Below are 25566 nucleotides of genomic sequence, written 5' to 3'. Positions count from 1 at the left end.
CTTTAAGCCAAATATTTAAATCTATCAATGTTCTGATTGAAATCATTTTTGGAAATTATTTTTTTGATGTTATAATACCATTTTTGCATTGTTTTGATTTATAAAATAATTGATGAAGCTCACCATAGTCAAGAATAGTCGCTCTGTCACTTTTAAGGTTATTTTTAGAAAAAAAAAATGGCGTCACTATTTTTTTGAGTACTCCTTTTTAATCGTATGGATAAGTAAATTTCCCATGTTTAACAAAAAAATCAGCTATGTTATTGAAATATCTTGGATTGCTTAATCTCATCTAGTCAAGATCAATAATGATATTTCAAAACAGTCTAAATTTGATTGGAAAGATTGAAAAAAATCCCAAATATACAATTTTTTGACATTAAAAATCAGAACAAAAGTTCCAAGATATCGTAAGTTATAAAATCGAGGATATTTGGAAAACACTCGAAAATTATTTTTTTTTCAATTTCAATACATTGCATATCTCTATTTCAACAATTTGTAAGATTTCCATAATCCAAAAATGAAAATTTAAGAGATTTTCTCAGCTGTTTTGATTTGTTTTCCAAAAATGGACATAATACCAAAACGATTATTAATTATTATTTTTATTCTTCAAGCGGCTATTACTTGTAAATTGTGCATTTTAAAAAAATGTTATCAATTTTTTAATGCCACGCACTTAGCTTTTTAAACAAATTTCTTGTATAATCTTTGAAAAAAAAAATATTTTCAATATTGTTGTAAATCACGTTTTTTCACATATTCATAACTCGGCAAAAAAATGATTGTCCATACTTCTCTGTTGCTCGAAAGTTGCCTTTGTGGTTACCCACAACATATTGATAATGATTTTTTTTTGTTTTTTTTTTTAATGAAATATTTTGTCAAAATTTTTCTTCTCAGTACCTACAACAATGCTGCACGCAACATATCAAGGGGTGGCATTGATAGGTTGAAGTTTTTTCTGCAAATTGAATAGTTGAGGAGGGGTCTAAAATTTAAAAAAGTGTCCACGTGGAGTATGGATTACCTCTTCCTAGGTTGCAAGTTTCAAGTGTTGTTTAAACTGTAATCAAAAATATCTTCAGATTTATAGGAATTTCCAGTGAAACAATTTGTTATGATTTTTTGAAACCATGCTGTACAACTGGTTTTAATGGCAACAAAAGTTGATATTTTTATAAAAAATCAAATTTTGAATGTTGATCAAACGGGATGGCTTTGATAGATTTAAGATTTTTCCGCAAAATGAATAGTCCAAATTAAAAACGTACGGAATGGTATGGAATCATACTGAACGTGGTAGAGAAGTATTCAAAATACATCAAGAAGAACTTTGCATAAAATTGTAAAGGTGAAAAAGTTAGTTAAGGTAAGAAAATGTTGATGAATAGCGTCATTTTAATCTTCTCAAAGTGAATTTCTCAACGAACATGATTTTGAATCGAAAAATGGAATGCACTTTCGGATTCTTTGGAAGTGCAAGTTTGTAAAATATAAATATTTTATGCTTTGAAACATAATTTAAAAAAACTGCAGATTAACAGGCATTTTTTATGATCAAACTTCATGTAAAATGTGAAAACTTTTGATTCGTACTTCGATTTCCGTTGAAAATGCATTATTAATCGTTAATTTTGTAAACAAAACTACTTTTAACGAATTTCATGCATAATTCAAACTTTATAACAATTTGACCTAAAAAATAAATGTATTTTGATAAAAAGCTTATAAACTTAGTTACCTAAAAATAATCATTGATTTTTTCCTTGAAAACTATATTAGAAACCATAACGGTGGTACATTTGACGTAAACATAAAATTTGAACACCTTAAATTTGATTTTAACAAGAAAAACTATGACTTCCAAAGTCACCCCGGATTCCAACTAAGAATTTTGAACGTATCTATTTAAAAAAACACTTTTTAAAAAACCTACCATGTACATGTTTAAAAATATGAATCATAAGATAAATCATACCGGTTCAAAAATATTTGAAAGTTAATTTAAAATGCTAGCGGTTTACGATACTCTTTTTTCAGTTGCCGGAGATGTATGAAGACTTCTATGGTCAAACCAATAATTAAAAAAAAACTTCTTTTGTCATGGGGAAACCTTCCAGAAAGTTCCAGCCAAATTAAAAAAAAAAACATAAAAATTTAAAAAAATCGCCCGACTTCTTAGGTAACTGATCAAATGTCAAATCAATATTTCACGAACAAAAAGAAAACCCCCAAGCGATAGTGGTGTCTTATATTGAAAAAAAGGAGCTCAAAGAGAAAATTCAACTGCAAGTTTTCACTAGCACAACGCACAAATAGCAAAAGTTTTGAAATAAAAAAAACCTAATTACTGCAACTAGTTAAACATCAATATTTAAAAAAGGTCCTGCATCGACTCTCTAAGGCGTATGGAATCCGCTTGAGCTAGATCAGAAAATGTTAATTTCAATTCTTTACTTTTTTGTGTAAAATGACGCATATTAATTTACTCATTTACTCATGATTTCATAGTTTTAAAATATTTTTTGATATTTTATAAATCAAATCATCAAAATAAAGAAAGTTTTGTTTGATTGTGTTTGTTAAAGTTATAGCTCAAATCAGCAATAGCTGCTTGCTTAGGCAACAAAACACATATTTTTTAATTTATCATGCTAATTCTTCAAGCCGAATGAGCTAGCTGAACTTGCCTCGGCAAGCACGGCGCGTTGGCGAAGTGGTGTACGCGCTCGCACGGTATGCGAAAGAGCGGGGTTCGATTCCCCGGCGCGCCAGATGTGCGGTAGCTTTTTCCTCGCACTGTTAATTTCTGTACTCATTCGGCTTGAAGAATTAGCATGATAAATTAAGAAATCGCGTTGCCCTTTGCTTAGGGTAAAACAAAAAATCTTAACCTTAGGTAAAACACATATCATTTCTTGTGTTACACATAATGGATTCAGAAATGTTTTAGCTGTGATAAAACTGATGAGTTTATTTCATTTTTCATTTTGCAGTGTCTCCCAGTTCCTGGATTTCCAGAAGAGTGCAATTTATATCGCTTGATTTTCAATGTTTTATTGAGTATCTTCTCCTGAAGCCTTAATTTCCGCCCGAAACCATTCCCATCAAACGATGGGAGAGCTTCCAGTTGATCCATCAATTTGAATTTGCTCCACTTGAATAATTTCACCAATCTGACAGGCGAAGAAACGAGCGAAAAAAAAACAGTCCAAAAGCCTTTCACCACCAAACCAAACTCAACGCTGTAAAAAAAATCGAGCAAAATCCTTTTTCGCGGAAAAGCCATTAGTTCTGAGCTAGTTTTCTTCTGGCAGACCGCATTTTCATTCGCGGCCACCAAATGTAAATTTTGGACCACCCCTCGATTCTGGCCCATTTTACCCAGCACGATAGGCCCTTTTAGGCCACTTTTGGCACAGCTTGGCGCTGGGGGTGGTGTCATTTGCGCTCGTTTTTCTTCATCACTTAAGTTTTACATATTGGAATTTTAAATATTCAACCATTAGATCGCAATTTGCAGTTGACACACTATCACTCACTCCCGGCTTTCGTCTTTTTTCACCTTTTGGGGTAATTTGACACTTTTTCAATGTGTTTTTTCACTTTTGTGTATTTTTTTAAATTTTAACTCACACACTGACCCATTATAGAACCTTATATCAGGTTTTGAAGATGATTGCCAAACTACCCCACAACCCTCAACGAAATCACCGGAAGGCTTTGAGTTCGCTCCTCAATTCTCTAAGTTGTGGCCACCATTTTCGAATTGCACTTACGAGAGTGCACCGTTTGAAATAGCGTTTTTTGCCGGTCAAAAGCCGACCCTCCTCCCTTGGAAAAAGGAATATTTATTAACGCTTTTTCGTTGAAGCATTTCCACAGGATTCGTGATTTTTTTTTCTCCAGCGATTGCGACATCGAAAAGCTCACTTCAGTGGAATCGTGGTTCAAGCTTTGCTCCACGTTGAATTGAAGCCGGAGCCGTTTTTCATCGGGCGGCGAAGAAAGATCGACTCTGCTAATGGATTTTTCTGATGAGCATAAATCTTCAATGAGTGCGCGCTGAGAAGTGGGTGGGATTGGAAGATTTTTGCTGCCCTTTTTTTAAATGGCATGAAATAGCAATGTTGAACCAAGGTATTGGTCCATTTCGCATGAAACAGATTTGATTTGGTTTGATTTGAACTAACATGTGCCGAATTTTTTTTTTCAATACTAACAACACAAATATAAATTGAATTAACTTACTTTTTTTAAAAATTGACTGAAAAATTGATAAAGAAACAATCCTTATTTTTCGTACTCTCTTTGAAATTTAAAACCAGTTACGTCACATCACCCAAATCAGCACGCCAAATTGCATTCACTTGCACGACACGATAGCACTGAACGCTAATCTGCGTGCGCACTAGCCTGTCCCATTTTGAGGTCATGTCGAGGAATTTCAGGTGCTCACTTCTTAAATGATAGATTATGATGTTAGGAACAATGTTTTCTTAGACAAGAAAAAATAATAAAATACTTTCTCGCACCCCCTAGTCGATTTACTGAAAAAAGTCACTTTTTTGAACAAATTTTCTAAAATCGCTTGGAATCAATACAAAAACTGTTTCGATCAGGTGTGTATTATCTTCAAACGATAGGTTTTTGTCCATAGATTAAGATGCACTATCAATATTGGACCAAAATTTAAGTTTTGGACTTTCCCAGGCGGATTTGTGTCGAAAAAATCGCATTTTTCGAAACTTTTTCAGAAATGTTCATTTAATTTAGGGTAGCATATTTTCCCAGTAAAACCAATACATGCAGCTTGTAGGAAATTTCATGGCGAACATTTTTCCCTCTGAGAAAATGCAATTTCGACACTCCAGAGCCGAGATATTTGAGTTTTAGTGAGGAAAAAGTGCCAATTTTCAAAATTTCTCAGAATTCAGAAGCAAGGCCTACTAATTACACGATGTAGCAAGCATATGTCTCAAAGGTCAGGGTATGCTTTTTATAGTAATTTTGGCCGCTGAATCCGAATCTGAAATCAAATTTCGTGTAAACAGTGATGTTTTGGAGCTACACCCTTTTGGAATGCTATTTGCGTGTTTAAGAGGCAGTTTTTGTAAATGCTCGGTTTGTTCTAGAGGTCGTATCGAGGTGCTCCGATTTGGATGAAACTTTCAGCGTTTGTTTGTCTATACATGAGATGAACTCATGCCAAATATGAGCCCTCTACAACAAAGGGAAGTGGGGTAAAACGGGCATTGAAGTTTGAATTTTCCGAGGATTTCGAATATGACAAAAGGGAGACTAAAAAGTGCCGCTATGGATGCCTACAGGACAATAACTAACGTTGTAAAATGTTTATTATAGAAAAATCGAAAAACTATGCGAAAAACTGCGATTGGCCAAAAAGTTATTACCGTAGGCTTATACTGCCGTTCTACGCATAATTGTCCCATGTCAGTTTTGGACGATTTTGACTTTATGACATTTTTGAGTTTAGTTTGATGTGTACTTTAAGAAAAACACATAAAATCTGGTACTTTGTTCGCAAACTCATTAAAAACAACACCAAGTCTGTTTGTCCCATTGTTAAAGTTCTACGCATAATTGTCCCACCAAGTATTTTCTTACACGGAATCATAAGTTTTACTAAGCATTATGTCTTGTTTACCTGGTGTATAGCAAGAGAATCACAAATAAGGATGATAAACTGCTAACTGGGGTGATTAGGGACACATAGGGCGAATAGGAAACCACGGGACAATTATGCGTAGAAACACAGAAATCGGTCGAAAAATTTCAATCGCGTTTTTCTCAGTTGCACTTTTTTGAACATGGGACAATTATGCGTAGAACGGCAGTATAGTCCATGAAATTCCCTAACTTGGTGTTGCTGGCTGTTGCAAAAAGATATTGAGGTTTAAAAAACCATTTTTTACAGTAATTTGCAAAAGCTATGAGAAAAAGTCAAACCAATCCTGGATGTCTATGGCTCATTTTGAAGTGCTTCAAAAGACCTTTCGAATGCATCTAAGAGAGTTGGAATTGATGAAGTTTTACGGAAATGCGAGCAATTTTAAGATTTTTTATGTTTTTTTCGACCTCAAACTTCAAAGCCCGTTTTACCCCACTTCCCTTTGTTGTAGAGGGCTCATATTTGGCATGAGTTCATCTCATGTATAGACAAACAAACGCTGAAAGTTTCATCCAAATCGGAGCACCTCGATACGACCTCTAGAACAAACCGAGCATTTACAAAAACTGCCTCTTAAACACGCAAATAGCATTCCAAAAGGGTGTAGCTCCAAAACATCACTGTTTACACGAAATTTGATTTCAGATTCGGATTCAGCGGCCAAAATTACTATAAAAAAGCATACCCTGACCTTTGAGACATATGCTTGCTACATCGTGTAATTAGTAGGCCTTGCTTCTGAATTCTGAGAAATTTTGAAAATTGGCACTTTTTCCTCACTAAAACTCAAATATCTCGGCTCTGGAGTGTCGAAATTGCATTTTCTCAGAGGGAAAAATGTTCGCCATGAAATTTCCTACAAGCTGCATGTATTGGTTTTACTGGGAAAAATATGCTACCCTAAATTAAATGAACATTTCTGAAAAAGTTTCGAAAAATGCGATTTTTTCGACACAAATCCGCCTGGGAAAGTCCAAAACTTAAATTTTGGTCCAATATTGATAGTGCATCTTAATCTATGGACAAAAACCTATCGTTTGAAGATAATACACACCTGATCGAAACAGTTTTTGTATTGATTCCAAGCGATTTTAGAAAATTTGTTCAAAAAAGTGACTTTTTTCAGTAAATCGACTAGGGGGTGCGAGAAAGTATTTTATTATTTTTTCTTGTCTAAGAAAACATTGTTCCTAACATCATAATCTATCATTTAAGAAGTGAGCACCTGAAATTCCTCGACATGACCTCAAAATGGGACAGGCTAGTGCGCACTCCTGTTGATAAGCAGATCAAATCAGCGACAATCTGCTCAACACACTAAGCCTTAATCCACACTAGAACAGCTCAGCTCACCACAAAGCCACTGTGCACTTTCACTGCCCGCGGAAAGGATTTACTTTGCGGAACGACTTCTTTACACCACGACGGTCAGAACGCGACTGCTGAGGCGCATGTGATAAGACACACAGCTGAGCCGGTTGCGCGCACACGCTTTTCCACTTGTCGGGGGGAGCCGGCTTTTTGTTACAGTCAGAATCGGTGAAGTATGGTTGGATTTTTGGTAAAAAAATTGTCTGAACTTTATTTTTATAATGAATTTCATTATTAAGTTAAATCTACAAAATAATTACACTTAGAATTTATGTTTCCATCCTAGCGGCAGACAAACCACAGATAAACAAAGAGTTAAATTCTGGAGTTTTTATGAAAAGGTCCAATAAACCAAATTTTCAGTGTTTGCTTTTTGGGTGTTTTTCAATACCCCTGACTCAAGGCGGTTTTAAAAACACCCAAAATGCAAAAACTGGAAATTTGGTTTGGAGTTTTTCAAAAAAAAAAAAAAAACTCCAGAATTATTCGAGCAATTCCATCTCAAATCAGGAATTTTTCTGGTACTTTTGTACCCGACCCTCCCCGATTTCAATGAAACTTTGTAGACACGTTATCCTAGGCATATATAAGCCATTTTTGTGTATATGGAGCCAATTGTACTCGAAAATGACATTTGAGAAGGGCGTAAGTAATTAAGATATTTTTGTATTCTGTAATTTAAAAACTAACTTAATCCACCAATGTGGTTGTTGCCTTCCTCACTTTTTACCAACATTTGGTGATATTATGGGTTTGGGCACAAATGACATCTATTTCTCAATAAAAAAATACACAAATGTCACAAATGTAAGATGATTTACTATCCAGATCTCTACCACACTGAAAAAAATATTCTGTTTTCCTTTATAAGTAATGTAATTAAGCTTATATTTGTAAACCCATATATCCAATTGAAAATCTGTCAAAGGCAAACTTATGGGAAATTGGACGAGCTTTCCGGTAAAAATATTTTCGAGACTGAAAAATCAAGTCTGTCATATAGAAAATGCCAAAAACCACCAAAAAAGCTGTTTTTTCAACATTTTTATTTTTAAAACCGCTGTAACTTCGCAAGGGTTGGACTTAGGACAATGGTGAATATGGAGACTTTTATGTAAAATTGTCTGGAAAATCGATTCCCACTATCGTTTTTCGAAAATTTTGACGTTTAGACCACTTTTCAAAAAAACAGTTTTAGTAAATGATTTTTGTATTTTTTTAGGAGAGACATACCATCCTGCATTTTTCGTGAGTCTTTTTGTAACATTTTAGGCTATTTCCTCAAAAATTTTGAACGAAAAAAAATCGTGACTTCACCTTAAAATTTAACTTTTAAGCATAAAAATTTTAAAATCCCATAGAAGTGGCGTGTATTAAAATACACGCCACTTCTTTGGGATTTTTTTAGTGTATTTTTTCAGAAAGCCCGTCTAATTTCCTACAAATTTGTCTTTGGCCACTTTTTGGTACGATGAAACGGCTTCGAGATACAGTCATTTTTAAATTACAGAATACAAAAATATCTTAATTACTCACGCCCTTCTCAAATGTCATTTTCGAGTACAATTGGCTCCATATACACAAAAATGGCTTGTATAGGCCTAGGGTAACATTGCCTACAAAGTTTCATTGAAATCGGAGAGGGTCAGGTACAAAAGTACCAGAAAAATTCCTGATTAGAGATGGAATTGCTCCAAAACCAAAACCGAAACCAAAACCGTATTGTTTGCGATGAAAAGTAGGACGTTTCGTCACTCGAGATTTAATCCAACAGACAAATCGTGGAAGAGATTTTTGAATCATCATTAGGTTGCTCTTGCTACACAAGCGGAAAACGGTTTATTTGGTTACTTTCAGCATCTTTGCCAATTTTGAGTGAAATTGGGTTAAGAAGAGCTGTTCACTACGGAATCGGTCTTTTTTGTTTAATTTTTTTTCTTTAATTTTAATTTTTTGGTGCCTTCGGTATGCGCAAAGAAGCCATATTGCATCATTTGTTCGTTCATATAATTTTCCATACAAATTTGGCAGCTGTCTATACAAAAATGATTTGTGAAAATTCATAAATCTGTATCTTTTGAAGGAATATTTGATCGATTTGGTGCCTTCAGCAAATTTGTAGGATAAAAAAATGGTGATTTTTAATTTCACTTTTTGTCACTAAAACTTGATTTGTAAAAAACACTATTTTTATTTTATTTTTCATTTTTTTATATGTTTTAGAGGACATCAAATGCCAACTTTTCAGAAATTTCCAGAATGGGCAAAATTTTTGACCGAGTTATGATATTTGAATCAATACAGTTTTTTTTTCAAAAAATTGAAATATTGGTCGCAATTTTTTTTCAATTTCATTTTTCGATGTCAAATCGAATTTGCAATCAAAAAGTACTAAAGTGAATTTTTGATAAAGTGCACCGTTTTCAAGTTATAGCCATTTTTAGGTAACTTTTTTGAAAATAGTCGCAGTTTATTATTTATTTAAATAAGTGCCCATATTTGCCAACTTTTGAAATCGGAATCGGAAAATTTCACGAAAGTTTCAGGTTTTAACATTGTAAATCTGACCATTAGTTGCTGAGATATCGACATTAGAAAACGGTGGGTTGTTTGGGCGAGACTTAGAAAACATCAATTTTCTTGTTTCTAACTCTTTGCATGGCAATATCTCAGCAACTAAGGGTCGTATCAACAAAGTCCGAAAAAGCAAAATATAGAGAGTTTTCTCAACTTTTCAAAATATTTTTTTCAAAAGTGGGCAAACATGGGTACTGTTTCAAAAAAATCAAAAACTGCGACTATTTTGAAAAAAGTTACATTAAATGGCTATAACTTGAAAACGGTGCACTTTATCAAAATTTCACTAAAGTACTTTATGATTACAAATTTGATTTTGCATCGAAAACTGAAGTTGAATAATTTTTGCGACCAATATTTCGATTTTTTTTTAAATCCGAATTGATTCAAAAAATCATAACTCGGTCAAAGATTTTTTGCCCATTCTGGAAATTTCTGAAAAGTTGGCATTTGATGTCCTCTAAAACATATAATAAAAAGTGTTTTTTTTTGAAAATCATGTTTTAGTGACAAAAATTGAAATTAAAAATCACCAAAAAATTTTTTACCGTGTATCATTTTTTTTCAGTGTAGTGTATATCCATACCTACAACTTTGCCGAAGACACCAAATCGATCAAAAAATTCCTTCAAAAGATACAGATTTTTGAATTGTCACATTTCATTTTTGTATAGACAGCTGCCAAATTTGTATGGAAAATTATATGAACGAACTAATGATGCAAAATGGCTTCTTTGGGCATACCGAAGGCACCAAAAAATATTCAGCCGGATTAACATTCCAACGCCCAAAGCTTCAAAAAAGTTGGAACGGTAACTTCAACTCGCTGGTTCTCGGGCATAACTCAACCAATCAAGATGATTCTTCTTTCCAGTGATTTGTTAGGATGTCTACACCCAGAACTGGGCATCGGCATATGAGAGGATAAAGAGCACGATTCGGTAGTAAAATGGTACTGTGCGCGGACTGAGAGGATAAATCCCGAAATTACCGAGAACACTTTACTCATGGGTTCATCTTCAAAAAAAGTTCATCCATCAAAAAAAAAAAGAACCGGTACCGAGACTCGAACCCAAGACCTTCGGCATATTGAACCGTGCCTTTGCCGTATAGGCCACCATGGTTCGGTAACTAAGTGGCGGTCATTTGTCCATATAAGCCACTCAATAGGATGAACTGTTCCAATGAACGAATGAACACGCGAGAGGACTATACTCTCGAAAAATAGCACTTTCCTCACGTTTCTTTTCGTGAGGACTATCCCCTCGTTCTTTAACTTTGGGTGTAGATGATTCTAGAACTTTGCAGAACTTAATTTGATCAAATCTCTAATTTTTGCGACCAAAAACATCGTTCCAACTTTTTTTTTCGCGTGTAAAAAAAAAATTCGCCGAAAATTCCGTGGAAGCAGTTTTTTTTTTAAAAAAAGGTGGAACGATGTTTTCGATCGCAAAAATTAGATATTTGATCAAATTAAGTTCTGCAAAGTTCTAGAATTATCTAGACATCCTAACAAATCACTGGAAAGAAAAATTGTCCCGATTGGTTGAGTTATGCCCTAGAACCAGCGAGTTGAAGTTACCGTTCCACCTTTTTTTGGAGGCTTGGGCGTCCGTGTAAGTTGGTCATGCGTTGGGCGTTCCAGTGTTAAAAAATACAAAAAAAAAAACGAATGACCGAAATCTCAGAGAATTGCTCAGAAGTGGTTTGATAGAAGAGTCTCAAAATGATAAAAAATGTTTTTCATAAAAAAATGATTTTTTTTTGAACATATTCAGGATTATGTTCTGCAGTTTTGGTATGTTCCACAAAGTAGTAGAACATTAAATTTGCAAATTTGGGAATAATTGGATGTTAATAATAAAATCGTACATTTTTTCGGTTTTCCCATACAAACATCACCTTTGAGTATAAATTGGTAAATGTTGACCGATTTGCTCTTAGTCCTTAAGTAGCTCAAGGAATAATATTCAGCTTGTGGAGCCAGGTTTTGAAAAACTCTCATGTTCTGGGCACTCTAATCAAAATAGAACATCGAGAATAGAAAAGCATCGAAGTATGCAGTTTTTATTCATCTTTTTTTTCATTTTTTTATTCACCTGTAAAGTCCAAAAAAGTAGCAATAATATTAATTGTGATTACGGGCTTTAATTGATATTTTTCGGTTTGATTTGTTTACGTTTCGGCCTACTCGTTTTTTTCGGCCATCCTCAATCCTCAGAATTGTAAAATTTTTATTACAAAAAACACATAAACATTACAATCTTCGTCAAAATTTAACACAAAAGACCACTTACACAAATCTACGTCTGTTATTAATCACCGAAAAATATCAATCAAAACCCGTAATCACAAAAAATAACGGTGATCGAAAATCGTCAAAATAATATTAATTAGAAAAAGAGAACAACCTTCCTGGTTATTGCGTGTGAAATCTTAAGAGGCAGTTTTTGTAGATTTTGCTCGGTTTGTTCTAGAGGTCGTATCGAAGTGCTCCGTTTTGTCTATAGTTTATATTCGTCGGCGTCTGTTTGTCTATACATGAGATGAACTCAAATCTGAGCCCTCTACGACAAATGAAAGTAGGGTAAAACGGGCTATGAAGTTTGAGGTCCAAAAATTTTTTAAAAAAATCTTAAAATTGCTCGCATTTGCGTAAAACTTCATCCATACCCATTCTCTTAGGTGCATTCGAAAGGTCTTATGAAGTTCTTCAAAATGTGCCATAAACATGTTGGAGGCTCCCGGAGGCAATCGAGAACGCCAAGGCAATGCTGTAGAACGATTTTTTTTATATAGGATTTAATAAAAGTATTTACAAACAACCTAGCTTCAAAGTGGCAAGTGTGTAATGGTGACAAGTTTCATTCTAAGCCACTGGAACATCGCTGATAATGAACAAACCTTATCAGTTCGGTACTCCATGTGTAAGTGTTTGGATGAATTAAAACAAACACCGCCGTAGATTGTAAAGATTGTGTTTGCAATTCAGTTGAGCCGGAGGAATTCTAGCCAATTACGTCAAGTAGCTGAAGCCACCTGAAGATTTATTTAGGAAAATAAACTTTTTAAATTGATTTTGAGTAGGTCACGTCAAATCTGCCATCGGCACACTTTGCGCTGATTTATGTCACCATAAATCCCTGCAAAAAATGAGTTGTTCCTTCAATTATGCCACACTGTGTGTGCTAAATTTATTGTTTACCTGTTTGCGAGAGCGCAATCCATCATCATTTTCCAGAACAGGCAGAGGACATGGGTGTGATTTTTCCGATGCTCGTGCCAGTTTCGCCATCCATCAGGGACACCAATCACGGCACCCGGTGTGAGTGCTGCTAATTGTTGATGTTGTTTGCATCAACATCAGCAGGAGATGCATGCAGGGAGGTACTAATTGGAGTTCAGGAGGTTGGGAATTGACATGTAACATGGTGTGAATTACATGTGGAAAACCACATGCTGGGGGATTGCGGTTTGAGCTGATGTTTGTTCTGATTTTTGTGGTGCTTGGAAAGGGAGATTTGCTGGAAATGATAACACTGATTTAAATCACAGATCAATGCTTTATTTAACCAAATTGAACCAATACTTTTTTAAGCAACGATCAGCTTCTGGTTGATGGCATGTCCGACCAGCGGAGCCACATGGACCGATCCGGGGTTGGCAGCGACATACTTGGCTGCCGGAATCGCAGCTCCCAGGTAGTTGTTGTATCCGTAGCCGTACGACGACGCCAGCGGAAGTCCCCACGGGTTGACCTTGGCAACATTAGCCTGGACGATGGTCTTTCCACCGAGTCCGTACCAGTTGTTGGTGTAGTCGTTGGAGTAGGTCGCTGGCCAAGCCGCCGCCGAAGACCACTGGTTGACTCCGTACGGGTAGCTGTTCAGACCGCTCCAGGAGTTGAGGCCGTTCCAGGAGTTGAGGTTGTTCCAGGAGTTGAAACCGTTCCAGCCGTTCCACGAGTCCACGCCGTAGGTGGACACTGCAGGCCACGCCGACGGGACATATCCAGCTTGGGCAGCAACGGCCAAAGTGGCAACGAACAGAGCGATGAAGGCCTACGGAAGAAGTTGTATGTTTTGGTATGCAAATCTGGCTAGACTTGGTAGTGAACTTACCTTCATGGTTTAACAACTGATTGAGTACTAGACAAGTTGTCTTTGTAAGAACTATTGATGAACTATACTGACAAGAATTCGGACAAGCGATTTTATACGATTTTGAGTCGTCGACATAGGATTTAACTTTATATCTTAACTTTTGTTTCCTTATAACTTGATTTTAGATTCCTCGTGAATCATCCAACCGTAACGTTCATTACATATTTAATTGGGTTAAACTTTTTGAAGTGATTGTATTGCAGTGCAAATGAAATTTGTCATCTTCAACCAATTTGGTATAAATTGACGTCCGAAGCCTTCTTTTGGTATAGTTCATCAACAGCTTCAACAAATCAGGTTCGTCAAAGACTCAACCATCCGTGAAACCATGAAGGTATGTTCACCAACAAGTCTCGTCCAACGAATCGATGATAAACAACTACTTCCGTAGGCCTTCATCGCTCTGTTTGTTGCCACTTTGGCCGTTGCCGCCCAAGCTGGATATGTCCCATCGGCGTGGCCTGCAGTGTCCGCCTACGGTGTTGACTCGTGGAACAGCTGGAACGGTCTCAACTCCTGGAACGGCTTGAACTCCTGGAACGGTTTGAACAGCTACCCGTATGGAGTCAACCAGTGGTCCTCGGCGGCGGCTTGGCCAGCGACCTACTCCAACGGCTACACCAACAACTGGTACGGACTCGGTGTAAAGACCGTCGTCCAGGCTAACGTTGCCAAGGTCAACCCGTGGGGACTTCCGCTGGCTTCGTCATACGGCTACGGATACAACAACTACCTGGGAGCTGCGATTCCGGCGGCCAAGTATGTCGCTGCCAACCCCGGATCGGTCCATGTGGCCCCGCTGGTCGGACATGCCATCAACCAGAAGCTGATTGTTGCTTAAGAAGTTTTGGTTTACTATGGTGAAATAAAGCATTTGATTTGAAATTTGAATCAGCGTTCTTGTTTCAAGTTTTTCCACTGTAATTGAAATCACTCCCAAAATTGCAAAATGTTGTTTTACTTCAAAAGACGATGCACAGCGCAACAAACTTCACATATTTTAACAATTGATTTTGCATCACACAATAATTTTGTAAAGTTTGACTAAGCCAAAAATTCAATTTAAAGATTTTTACAAATCTGAAGTTTTTTTTTTAAAGGTCCAATAAACCAAATTTCCAGTTTTTGCTTTTGGGGTGTTTAAGAAACCGCCTTGAGTCAGGGGTATTAAAAAACACTTTAAAAAAGCAAAAACTAAAAATTTGGTTTGCTGAACCTATTCAAAAAAAAAAAAAAACTCCAGAAATAAATGGTACATGTCTTTAGTTTTTTTTTGTAATTCATTTGTAAGAGTTCATCTATTTCTTCAAGCTATTCAGTGCCTTTAAGCCGTTCAAGATTCATAGTTTTTGACGTAATGAGATGAGATAATCAATGCATTTCGTAAAAAAAATGTTTTGTAGTTCATAAGTTAGATACATATTTAGATATAACCATCAAGTATAATTCATAAGGCAAATGGCCAGTAAATAAAAATATTTAACAAAAAATAAATAGGAACATAGAAGCAATCAAATAACTCTAAGAAATTAAAAAATGGTTAGAAAAAAACTTTGACAAAAATATGAAAAACTTTATTCTGGCATCACAGTTTCACCCACCGCCAAACCGCCCACCAAAAATGATACTAACGTCATGATTCGAATTCCCGGACGCTTCGAAACCCGGACACTCTATCTTGTTTTATCAATTATTTGGATATAAGTTCGTATTATGAATGTCAAAACTGTGTTATTTGATGAATTCCAACATCAACTTTCATTTTAAGTTTGTTTGAACGCTGTAGTAAATGCCAAAACAATTAAATACAATAAAATTAAAAGATTACCAAAAATGCGAAACATTTCACTTGAAACATTTCATAGGCGTAAGAAGCACCGGAAAGCAAAGCAGAAATTTTGGTTTCGATTTCCTTAAATTCTAGCAAATTTTTATATAAACTATCGATTGTTTTGATGTTAACAGCTTATTTGAGACCTAAAGAATACCATTCACTAATATTTCAGTCCAAATTTGTGCGATTCATAAGTAAAATCGAGTGTCCGGAATTCGAAGCAAAAGTGTCCGGATTTCGAATCAGCTTTTATCAGTGTCCGGGATTCGGAGCACAACAAGTCATTTTAATTTGCAAATTCTGATGAAAAATTATTAGAAAATACATATTTTGCATGAATTTTCTTGAAACTGACTGTTTATACTACATCCTGATGATATTTCTACATTTCCAACTTATTACATGATTTTTTGCCAGCTATAACTTAAATGATATGCTACTAAGTGTCCGGATTTCGAATCATGACGTTATTTATTCATTTCACCCTTCAAGTAGGCAACCCACCAAACACCGCGGTATTTCACTGCCACCTCCACCCACCTGGCAGAAATATTCATCATAAATTTTACGATTCAACCAAAATTCTTCACACTTTATTATGCAAATTTCGCTGCTGCTTCGCCATCAGAATTCACCTTCTTTAGCTCGGCAGCAGCAGCAGCCACTAAATCATGCTAATCTGGTGGTGGTGAGGGAGGTTTTTCTTTTCCAAGGAATTGGCGAATACGGTGAAGAATCTTTCGACGTCATCGTCGTGAACAGCTCTCGCTCTTGATTCGAAAGTGTTGCGGGTGTGAAAATTCTACGAGGAAGCCGGCATAAAATTAGATTAAAAAGCACCTTTTCATTGGATATTGTGGTGAGGACTTTTGAGATATTTCGCGAAACACCTTCGCTGTGGTGAGCGAGGTGTGTCTTTTTAAGGGGAAGAACCAAGTCTTTCTGGTAAGTATAAATCAAATCTTGGCGGAATCCTAAAGTCGGTAAAATAGTAGCACATTTTTTGCGACATATTTCAGTGCGACCCACTTTGGAGGGTGACGATGAAAATGCTTGCCTTATGAATTTCAGAGTGTCACAAGAGCTAGTGGAAACGTGAAAAACCAACAATTGTGCAAGTTAGACTTGTGTGGTGGCGACCTTTTTCGACGAAAATCTTTTCTTTCACCTTACGGTATGCAACACCTAAGGAATGTTTGCAGATTTGGCTTGTTCATAAATTCTGATGATAAAATCATCAACTTTTCAAATTCAATATAATGTCACATGTAAAAAAAACATCGATTTTGTCTAACCCCATTCTACGTCACCTACGGATGACCCCACGGGCAACTGTAGACGAGTTGAACCGGTTCGAGAGCGTTAACGAGTCTACCTTTGGGCGGATATTGTGTTTTCTTGCTGCTGAAAGGTACGCGCCGCCTGCTTAGGTTGGTCGTCTGGAACTTTACTCGAACTTTACCCACAAGAAGTCGACCAATATTGTATAATGGCAAACAATGTTTCGTTTTTTTTGCGCTGGATATTGCACGGTTACTCGTGTGGGGAATGTAATTTTGGGTGCTTTTCTTATAGTTTATGGGGTGTCGTACGAGGTGGCTTTGGCAGGGAGTTTTGAAGTGCAAAAACTTGTAATAAAGAGTTGAATGTTCAATGCTTGTCAGATTCAGTGAAGTTTGTGAACTTGTTTTAAAATTTAGAATCAATATAGAAAAGACAGTTCAGTTTTGATATCTTAAAAACTTATTCTTAACAGTTCTATTTAACTTCAAACAAAGATGATTGGAACATTTTCTATCGCAAAATGTTAAAGTGTAAAATGTAGGGGAGAGTGGGGAGACTTGATCCCCGGGGACACTTGATCCCAAGCCTGTATCTCGTCAGCATGTGGGTAAAACAATTAGCTTTGTTCTAGAAAGTTGTGCTAAATTGACTAAAACTCATTGTAGAAAACAAAGAAAAAAAATTTAAAAAATTTTAGATTGAGTTACACACATTTTTCTTAACAGTGCTGCAAAAAACTTCCAATAGATCTTTTTTCTTTGTTTTGATAAGTATAGAAAGCACTCAAAAATTGTTCAAAAAAATATGTTTATACATGAATTGTTTGATAAACATATTACCCCCAACATTTTGAAAATGCCGGTTAAAAATATTTGTTTAAAACGCTTGGCATGATTCGAAGAGTTTTTTTGATGAATTACCCTTATCAGCCAAACATAGTTGAATGTTTAAGCTTTCAATTCACGCAAAAAGATCATAGTTTTGTAAGAAATTGACAGAATTATGTGCGATACAAAAAAAGGGGATCAAGTCTCCCCACTCTCCCCTACACTTAACCAATAAAGAAAGTATGTTTTAAAGAAGTTGCTGTTGTATATCTCATTTAGTAACTTAACCAAAAATGGGACATTCGTAATTATTTTTATTTATGGCTTCATTTTTTATGTTGAAACAGCATGGAATTCTCTGATCCATGACTTAAGACATTCTTCATTTCAGCAATGGTAATTTTGTGCATTCAATATTATTGGGTTCAAAAATAAATTAAATGAATATCTAACTCTTTACTTAAGAGGTCCTAAAGACTTTATTGCAAATTATGTGTGCCACATGACTCAACCATACAGTCTGAAAATATGTTAAAGGTAATGTTTTCAATAGAGTACATTTTCATTATTCACAAAAATAGTGTTCATGAAATCCGCACTTTATTTCTATAATAATAAAATAGTGAAATGTTTTTAAAATATTTTATTTAAAAAGAAGCGATAGATATGTTTACATTGAACTCTATTGAATAAAAACCCTCGGGAATATAAATTTAACTAATCTTTCTATACACTTTTGTTCGGACTTACGCCGTTGAGGCGTTCGAAATTAAACACTTTTGTCTTTTTAATATACAGTTAAGACTCGATTATCCGAGGTTGCCATTATCCGAAGGTTTGTATGGGACTTCGGATAATCGAATCACGGACGAAAAAAACATATTTTTATTTAATTACTTTTAACATCAAACTCGAGTTCTGCAACCCGATTTTAGTCAAATTTGAATGGTTGATTGTCTATAACATTAAAAAATGCATTTTTTCAATATGTCAAAAATACCATTTCGGCCGCCATCTTGAATTTAAAAATTCTAAATCAACTTAGAGTAGCATACTAAAGTTCAAAAATCAAAAATAAGACAGCGGTAAAAAATTTCGTGATTCGATTATCCGAAGTTTCGAATGGTGTTTTGTCCTATAATTCTATTCAAAGGGAGTTTTTTAGAATTGCAAAAAAAAGTTGTACGGAACTCGTTGAAAAACTCGTAGTACGTCTCGTGCTGAAAAAATCCTCGTTTTGCAACTTGTTGTATATACTACTAACTATTAATTGAAGTAGGAATCTAATGAACTGAGAACAATTCGAAATGAGCAACTCTCTACGAAATCGGCCGATTTCGACCATTTTTATTTTTTGTATTTTTTTATTTGACTCAAACTTTGTGGGGGTCTTCCCTATGACCAAATATGCTATTTTGTGTCATTGGTTCACCCATACAAGTCTCCATACAATTTTGGCAGCTGTCCATACAAAAATGGTATGTAAATATACAAACAGCTGTAACTTTTGAGTGAATTTTCTGATCAATTTGGTGTCTTTGGCAAAGTTGTAGGTATTGTTGAGGACTTTTGAGAAAAAAATAGGTACACGGAAAAAAAATTTGAGAATTTTTTTATCAACTATTTTTTCACTAAAACTCAATTTCCCAAAATATGTATTTTTTGATTTTCGAGATTTTTTGATATGTTTTAGGGGACAAAAATCCGCAACTTTCGAGCCATAGAGAAACATGGTCAAAAAATCTGCCGCCGAGTTATGATTTTTTGAAAAAATAGTGATTTTTGAAAAAATCGAAGTTTCATGCAAAAACAAGTTTGACATTATTTTTTAATGCAAAATTGAATTTACAATCGAAAAGTACTTTACATATTTTTTGATAAAGGGCTCCGTTTTCTAGATATAGCCACCGAAAGTTTGATTTTAGCGAAATATTTGCAGTTTTTCAATTTAAAAAAAAAAGACCATGAGTGACCATTTCTAAAAGTATATTTTTTGAAAAGTTCAGAAAATTTGCTATAAAATTGTCTAAGAGACATTGAAGATTGGACCTTTGGTTGCTGAGATACAGCGGCTTAAAGAAAAAGAAAAACGAAAATTGAAGTTTTCTAAGTCTCACCCAAACAGCCCACCATTTTCTAATGACGATATCTCAACAACTAATGGTCCGATTTTCAATGTTAATTTATGAAACATTCGTGAAATTTTCCGATCTTTTCGAAAAAATATTATGAAAATTTTTAAATCAAGACTTGCATTTTAAATGGGCGTAATATTCAATGTTTGACCCTTTTAAAATTTGGTAGAGAATTGCTCAAATGCATTTTCCTGCTTTTATAATCATAACGCCATGATTCGAATTCCCGGACGCTTCGAAACCCGGACACCCCATCTTGTTTTATCAATTATTTGGATATAAGTTCGCACAATTATTGTTAAAACTGTTTTATCTGGAGAATTTTAACATCAACTTTCATTCAAAATATGTTTGGACGCTGTAGCCAATATCGAAACAATGAAATTAAATAAAACTATATGTTTACAAAAACAGTGAAACGTTTCGCTGAAATATTTCATAGGCGTTTCAAGCATCGAGAAGGCAAAGCAGAAATTTTTGGTTCTGATTTCTTCAAATCCTATCATTTTTTTTTTACAAAATATCGATTGTATTGATGTTAACAGTCTATTTGAGACCTAAAGAATGCCATTAATTGAAATTTCAGTCTAAATTTGTGCGATTCTTAAGCAAAATGGAGTGTCCAGAATTCGAATCAAAAGAGTCCGGATTTCGAATCAGCTTCTTTCAGTGTTCGGGATTCGAAGTACAACAAGCCAATTTAATTTCAAATTTCTGATGAAAAATTGTTAGAAAAGACTTATTTTTCATGCATTCTCTTAAAACTGTTGATATTTCTACTTTTTCAACGTATTACATGATTTTTTGCCAGCTATAACAAAAATGATGTGCCTATAAGTGTCCGGATATCGAATGATGACGTTAATTAGCATGTATGGGATTTTTTAAAAGTGACTGAAATTTTTGTAAATTTCGGATGAACAGAGTAGCTAAAAGTTTTTTTTTCGAGAATAAAAAATCATCGATGCTCACATTTAGAAAACAAATGATTGAAAAACAACTAGATAGGTGCAAAATGGTTTATCGCTACGTTTAATAACCAATCACAGTCAATTTCTGGAAATTCTATCAAAATTTTAGGCAACAATCAACTTCTGGTTGATGGCATGTCCGACCAGTGGGGCCACATGGACCGATCCGGGGTTGGCAGCGACATACTTGGCGGACGGAATCGCCGCTCCCAGGTAGTTGTTGTATCCGTAGCCGTACGACGACGCCAGCGGAAGTCCCCACGGGTTGACCTTGGCAACATTAGCCTGGACGACGGTCTTTCCACCGAGTCCGTACCAGTTGTTGGTGTAGCCGTTGGAGTAGGTCGCTGGCCATGCCGCCGCCGAGGACCACTGGTTGACTCCGTACGGGTAGCTGTTCAGACCGCTCCAGGAGTTGAGGCCATTCCAGGAGTTGAGGCTGTTCCAGGAGTTGAGACCGTTCCAGCCGTTCCACGAGTTCACGCCGTAGGTGGACACTGCAGGCCACGCCGACGGGACATATCCAGCTTGGGCGGCAACGGCCAAAGTGACAACGAACAGAGCGATGAAGGCCTACGGAAGTAGTTGTTTATCATCGATTCGTTGGACGAGACTTGTTGGTGAACTTACCTTCATGGTTTCACGGATGGTTGAGTCTTGCACGAACCTGATTTGTTGAAGCTGTTGATGAACTATACCAAAAGAAGGCTTTGGACGTCAATTTATACCAAATTGGTTGAAGGTGACACATTTCATTTGCACTGCAACACAATCACTTCAAAAAGTTTAACCCAATTAAATTTGTAATGAACGTTACGGTTGGACGATTTACGAGGAATCTAAAATCAAGTTATAAGGAAACAATAGTTAAGATATAAAGTTGAATCCTATGTCGTCGACTCAAAATCGTATAAAATCGCTTGTCCTCATTCTTGTCAGTATAGTTCATCAACAGTTCTTACAAAGACAACTTGTCTAGTACTCAATTAGTTGTTAAACCATGAAGGTAACTTCACTACCAAGTCTAGCCGGATTTGCATACCAAAACATACAACTTCTTCCGTAGGCCTTCATCGCTCTGTTCGTTGCCACTTTGGCCGTTGCTGCCCAAGCTGGATATGTCCCGTCGGCGTGGCCTGCAGTGTCCACCTACGGCGTGGACTCGTGGAACGGCTGGAACGGTCTCAACTCCTGGAACGGCCTGAACTCTTGGAATGGCCTCAACTCCTGGAGCGGTCTGAACAGCTACCCGTACGGAGTCAACCAGTGGTCCTCGGCGGCGGCATGGCCAGCGACCTACTCCAACGGCTACACCAACAACTGGTACGGACTCGGTGGAAAGACCGTCGTCCAGGCTAATGTTGCCAAGGTCAACCCGTGGGGACTTCCGCTGGCTTCGTCGTACGGCTACGGATACAATAACTACCTGGGAGCGGCGATTCCGTCCGCCAAGTACGTCGCTGCCAACCCCGGATCGGTCCATGTGGCCCCGCTGGTCGGACATGCCATCAACCAGAAGCTGATCGTTGCCTGAAATTTTGATAAAATTTCCCGAAATTGACTGTGATCTGTTGTTTACGCAATAAACTACTCAAACCACTCTCTCAGCGTCTAGTCATTTCTGGCTTTTGCCCTGTCAATACACACGCGGGGCGAAGTTTTGATGCATCTGACCTTTTGCCTTCATTTCCCGCTCACGTATACTCTCATCGCGGTACCTCCTCATCACTCTGTCCATGTACTGTCGCCGGAGATAGAGGTGAGACCTGCGAGGAGGGGCCAATCTGCCAACCTCGAGCGATTTGATTTCTACCTTGTGTAGAAGAATTTGTCAGCGTCGTGCTTGCTTGACTCACTGGGGTATCGGACTATGGTTTTCAATCTATGTTTCAGTTTTTTGTTTATGTTAAAAATTTACTACATGTTGAATATGTCAAGATAGCACAACCGCTAAGAATTGTAGCTGTACGTTTATTTACTCCGCACCACGTGGAGATTCCCTACCCATGGCAGCACTTCAAAGTTTAATAAAGATTCGGTTTCGTTGCCCTTCTCTTCTCACTGCGAGTCCGGAGTAAACTTCTTGCTGGTTTCGTCGTGTAGCCATAACTTCATGCGGAGACCTCTTATGATGCACAACATTCACTATTTATTGTGTTCTGGCGGTTTCGTATTATTACGCCCACCCGGCCAAGATCGGGGTTTCAATTCCATGCTCTACACACAGGAGGGTCTGTTTGTTTGTTCGTTGGGCGACATTCATACCTTAACCCGGGGCAGAATGCGTGGTCGTCATCGTGCCGAGAAGTGCACATTGTGCATTCATGAATGCCTTAGCTTGGCTAGCTCAGAGTCGGTATGATTGCTCTCTGGACTGGTCGGATTTTTATGGTTCTTTAATTAAAGTTCGGCTTTGGGGAGGCTTTGTTGTGCTGGGCTTTAGTCAGGGGTAGAATGGGATCGAAGTAATTGTTTTGTTTGGTTAATGAATAATTTACAGTTCTCATAAAAGCAAGTTGGCCTTTTTCATATTGGTTATGTGTAACATTATGCCCTACTCAACGACCATTGGTTTTGAAAATTTACAAAAATCTAAGAGAGGTCGATTTTTTTTTTTCTCCAATTGTTATGTGAATTGACAAATTTTGATCTAAATAATAATTTTATTTGTAAAAAAACCTTGACTACTGAAAAATAATACACTGACCATCAAGGTCGCTAAAAGACTTGACAAAAAAGCTTTTCGTGTTGATAAATCATTCATTTGAGGATATATTTTTTTTTCTAAAGTTTTCCATCAAAATTAAACTCTCTCTCAGCAATTTCAAACATACATGCAATTTTAGCGCAAAAAACTGCACAAAAAGCGGAAAACCATAAAACTTTTGCTCGACCTTGCCCGAAAATAAACACACACCAAACAGATAGCCGCCACCACCAGCAGAGTTGGCAAACATGATGCATTTGATGCTCAGTCCACTCACTAGTCCACGGCAGGGTTCACCCAACTGACCAAGCCGAAGTGAACCAAAGTGTACCGGTCGTTTATTTAAAATATTTTAATTAAACCATCCAAATGTTTGCAAACATCAGACGCGCGCGTGTGCAAAAAAAGTATTTTCACCTGCAGCGCAAAATTCATGCCAAAACAGCCACCCACCAAACTCGCCGCATTGCCAACTCGTGAAAAAATCAGCTCTCCATTCCTCACTAGATTTTAGTAGTTTTTCCGCGTTTTTCACAGGTGGGTTGAATTAGTTGCAAACGGGGGGAACCTTCAAAAAATAAAAAATAAATGAGTGAGAATGCCATTTGGAAAGAGGTGAGAGGAGGTTTGGGGCTGAAAGGAAGCATATGCGACTACTTTTACGATTTATGATTGATCCTAAAGGTGACGTTAGGGTGATGTTTGTTGTCTAAGCTGAATTAAAAAATCACAAAAAGAAGTAGAAGTTATTAAGTAACTGCCATTAAATGCTTAAAGTACTTATTATTTTATTCAGAATAGGTAAGAGATCGCCCAATGTTAAAAAACAACTAAAATCGATAGTTCGATATAGTGATTCGAATTTACCTTTCTTTTTTATTTTTTTAATGCTTTTTTTAAGTTTTTGAAGAAAAGCATTTTCCATTGAACTCCATAAGCTCGTAACATTTTTCTTGCGGATATAAACAAACTTTGGATCTTTCCAGGATTACATATTTTTCACAAAATAATGAATTCACCCGTTGAAACTTATGAAACATTAGCTTACGATGATGTCATGCTTTTATGAATTGCGTAATATTTCAATAAAAAATAAAAGTTTTGTAAAACTATCCGATCTTTTCCACACAAATTCTATTGAAATTTTAGATTGAAATTTTTTTAAATGTCTAAACAAGAAAATGATTTCACTGTTTAGACCAAACTATTAACCAAAGCAGTAAAACTTGATCCTAAAAAGTTACTAGCGATTTTAAAAAAATTGTATGAATTTTTTTTTCGACAATTTCAGGCTCGGGTATCAAACGGCGTTTAGTCATCCCACATATTCGGAACGGTTTCCAGATCGGCCAATGTTCAAAAAATCATAGCAAATCGAATTGAGCGAATTGAAAGCTTTTCTTGCGATCTTTCGAATGCTGTATCGAACATCTGCAAATTTTAACTTTTATATGAAGTTTTTGAAGAATTGACCCTTAAAATCCACAAATTCGGAACACTTTTTTCTTACGAATGTTAACAAACTTTGGATCTCTCCAGGAGTACATATTTTTTTACAAAAAAAATACTTCACACTCTGAAGCCAATGAAACTCAAGCTTAGTGAAAGTTATCAATTTTTTGTGAAAATATCAGTTAAATTCAGGTGTTCCAAAATTGTGGGAGGCACAATAACATCCCACAAGTATGAAACAGGCCGTTTGGAGGTAGTGTTTTGCTGCTCTGGACAAAATAGTCTTGGAATGAAGTTTTTTGTTCAAAAAGTACTACTTTTACTAGTGAAATATCAAGATAATGTCCAAATGAATGTTCTAAAAATAGTAAGGTCGACAGAAAAGCTACTTTTGGCATGCTATTGACAAATTATCATAAGACTCTATAAGATAAGAGTGTTCCGAATTTGTTGGTGTTCCGAATATGTGGGATGACTGTACTCGAAATTCTGAAAAAAATGTTTTTTGCATCGAAAAATAAACTGAAAAAGGTTTAAAAACTGCTAT

At 36.2% G+C, this 25566-nt stretch overlaps 4 protein-coding genes across 8 annotated transcripts in view; 1 reads left to right on the top strand and 3 right to left on the bottom strand.

Moving 5' to 3' along the window:
* LOC6039111 (contactin-associated protein-like 2) overlaps positions 1-7137 on the bottom strand; it is a 175357-nt gene extending 168220 nt beyond the window's left edge. The window contains exons 1-2 of one of the 3 annotated variants that reach the window (XM_038263138.1): positions 7052-7137; positions 4258-4422 (exon numbers count right to left, since the gene is read on the bottom strand). The gene's annotated coding sequence lies outside the window, so the exon portion shown is untranslated. The remainder of the gene's footprint in view (positions 1-4257; positions 4423-7051) is intronic. The other 2 variants (XM_038263139.1, XM_038263140.1) reach the window with 2 other exon arrangements.
* A 6052-nt stretch (positions 7138-13189) lies between these two features.
* Positions 13190-13817, bottom strand: LOC119769766. The gene is made up of 2 exons (XM_038263339.1): positions 13768-13817; positions 13190-13707 (listed from the first exon to the last, which is right to left on the bottom strand). The coding sequence occupies exons 1-2, from the start codon at positions 13771-13773 to the stop codon at positions 13240-13242; spliced, it is 474 nt and encodes a 157-aa protein (XP_038119267.1). The 5' UTR covers positions 13774-13817; the 3' UTR covers positions 13190-13239.
* A 290-nt stretch (positions 13818-14107) lies between these two features.
* Positions 14108-22455, top strand: LOC119769767. 3 transcript variants are annotated; one of them, XM_038263343.1, is made up of 2 exons: positions 14108-14143; positions 14201-14674. In XM_038263343.1, the coding sequence occupies exons 1-2, from the start codon at positions 14138-14140 to the stop codon at positions 14648-14650; spliced, it is 456 nt and encodes a 151-aa protein (XP_038119271.1). In that variant the 5' UTR covers positions 14108-14137; the 3' UTR covers positions 14651-14674. The 3 variants fall into 3 exon arrangements, with proteins under 3 accessions (XP_038119271.1, XP_038119269.1, XP_038119270.1); XM_038263341.1 differs by lacking the exon at positions 14201-14674 and adding an exon at positions 21927-22455 and having other exon boundaries at positions 14117-14143; XM_038263342.1 differs by lacking the exons at positions 14108-14143; positions 14201-14674 and adding exons at positions 21807-21866; positions 21927-22455.
* LOC119769765 lies at positions 20905-21540 on the bottom strand. Its single transcript, XM_038263338.1, has 2 exons — positions 21491-21540; positions 20905-21433 (listed from the first exon to the last, which is right to left on the bottom strand). Exons 1-2 carry the CDS (start codon positions 21494-21496, stop codon positions 20966-20968), a joined length of 474 nt encoding a protein of 157 aa, XP_038119266.1. The 5' UTR covers positions 21497-21540; the 3' UTR covers positions 20905-20965.
* Positions 22456-25566: the final 3111 nt, after the last annotated feature.

The sequence above is a fragment of the Culex quinquefasciatus genome, chromosome 3 (genome assembly GCF_015732765.1).
Source record: "Culex quinquefasciatus strain JHB chromosome 3, VPISU_Cqui_1.0_pri_paternal, whole genome shotgun sequence".
Taxonomy (NCBI): domain Eukaryota; kingdom Metazoa; phylum Arthropoda; class Insecta; order Diptera; family Culicidae; genus Culex; species Culex quinquefasciatus.
This window is presented reverse-complemented; position numbering and strand designations above follow the sequence as displayed.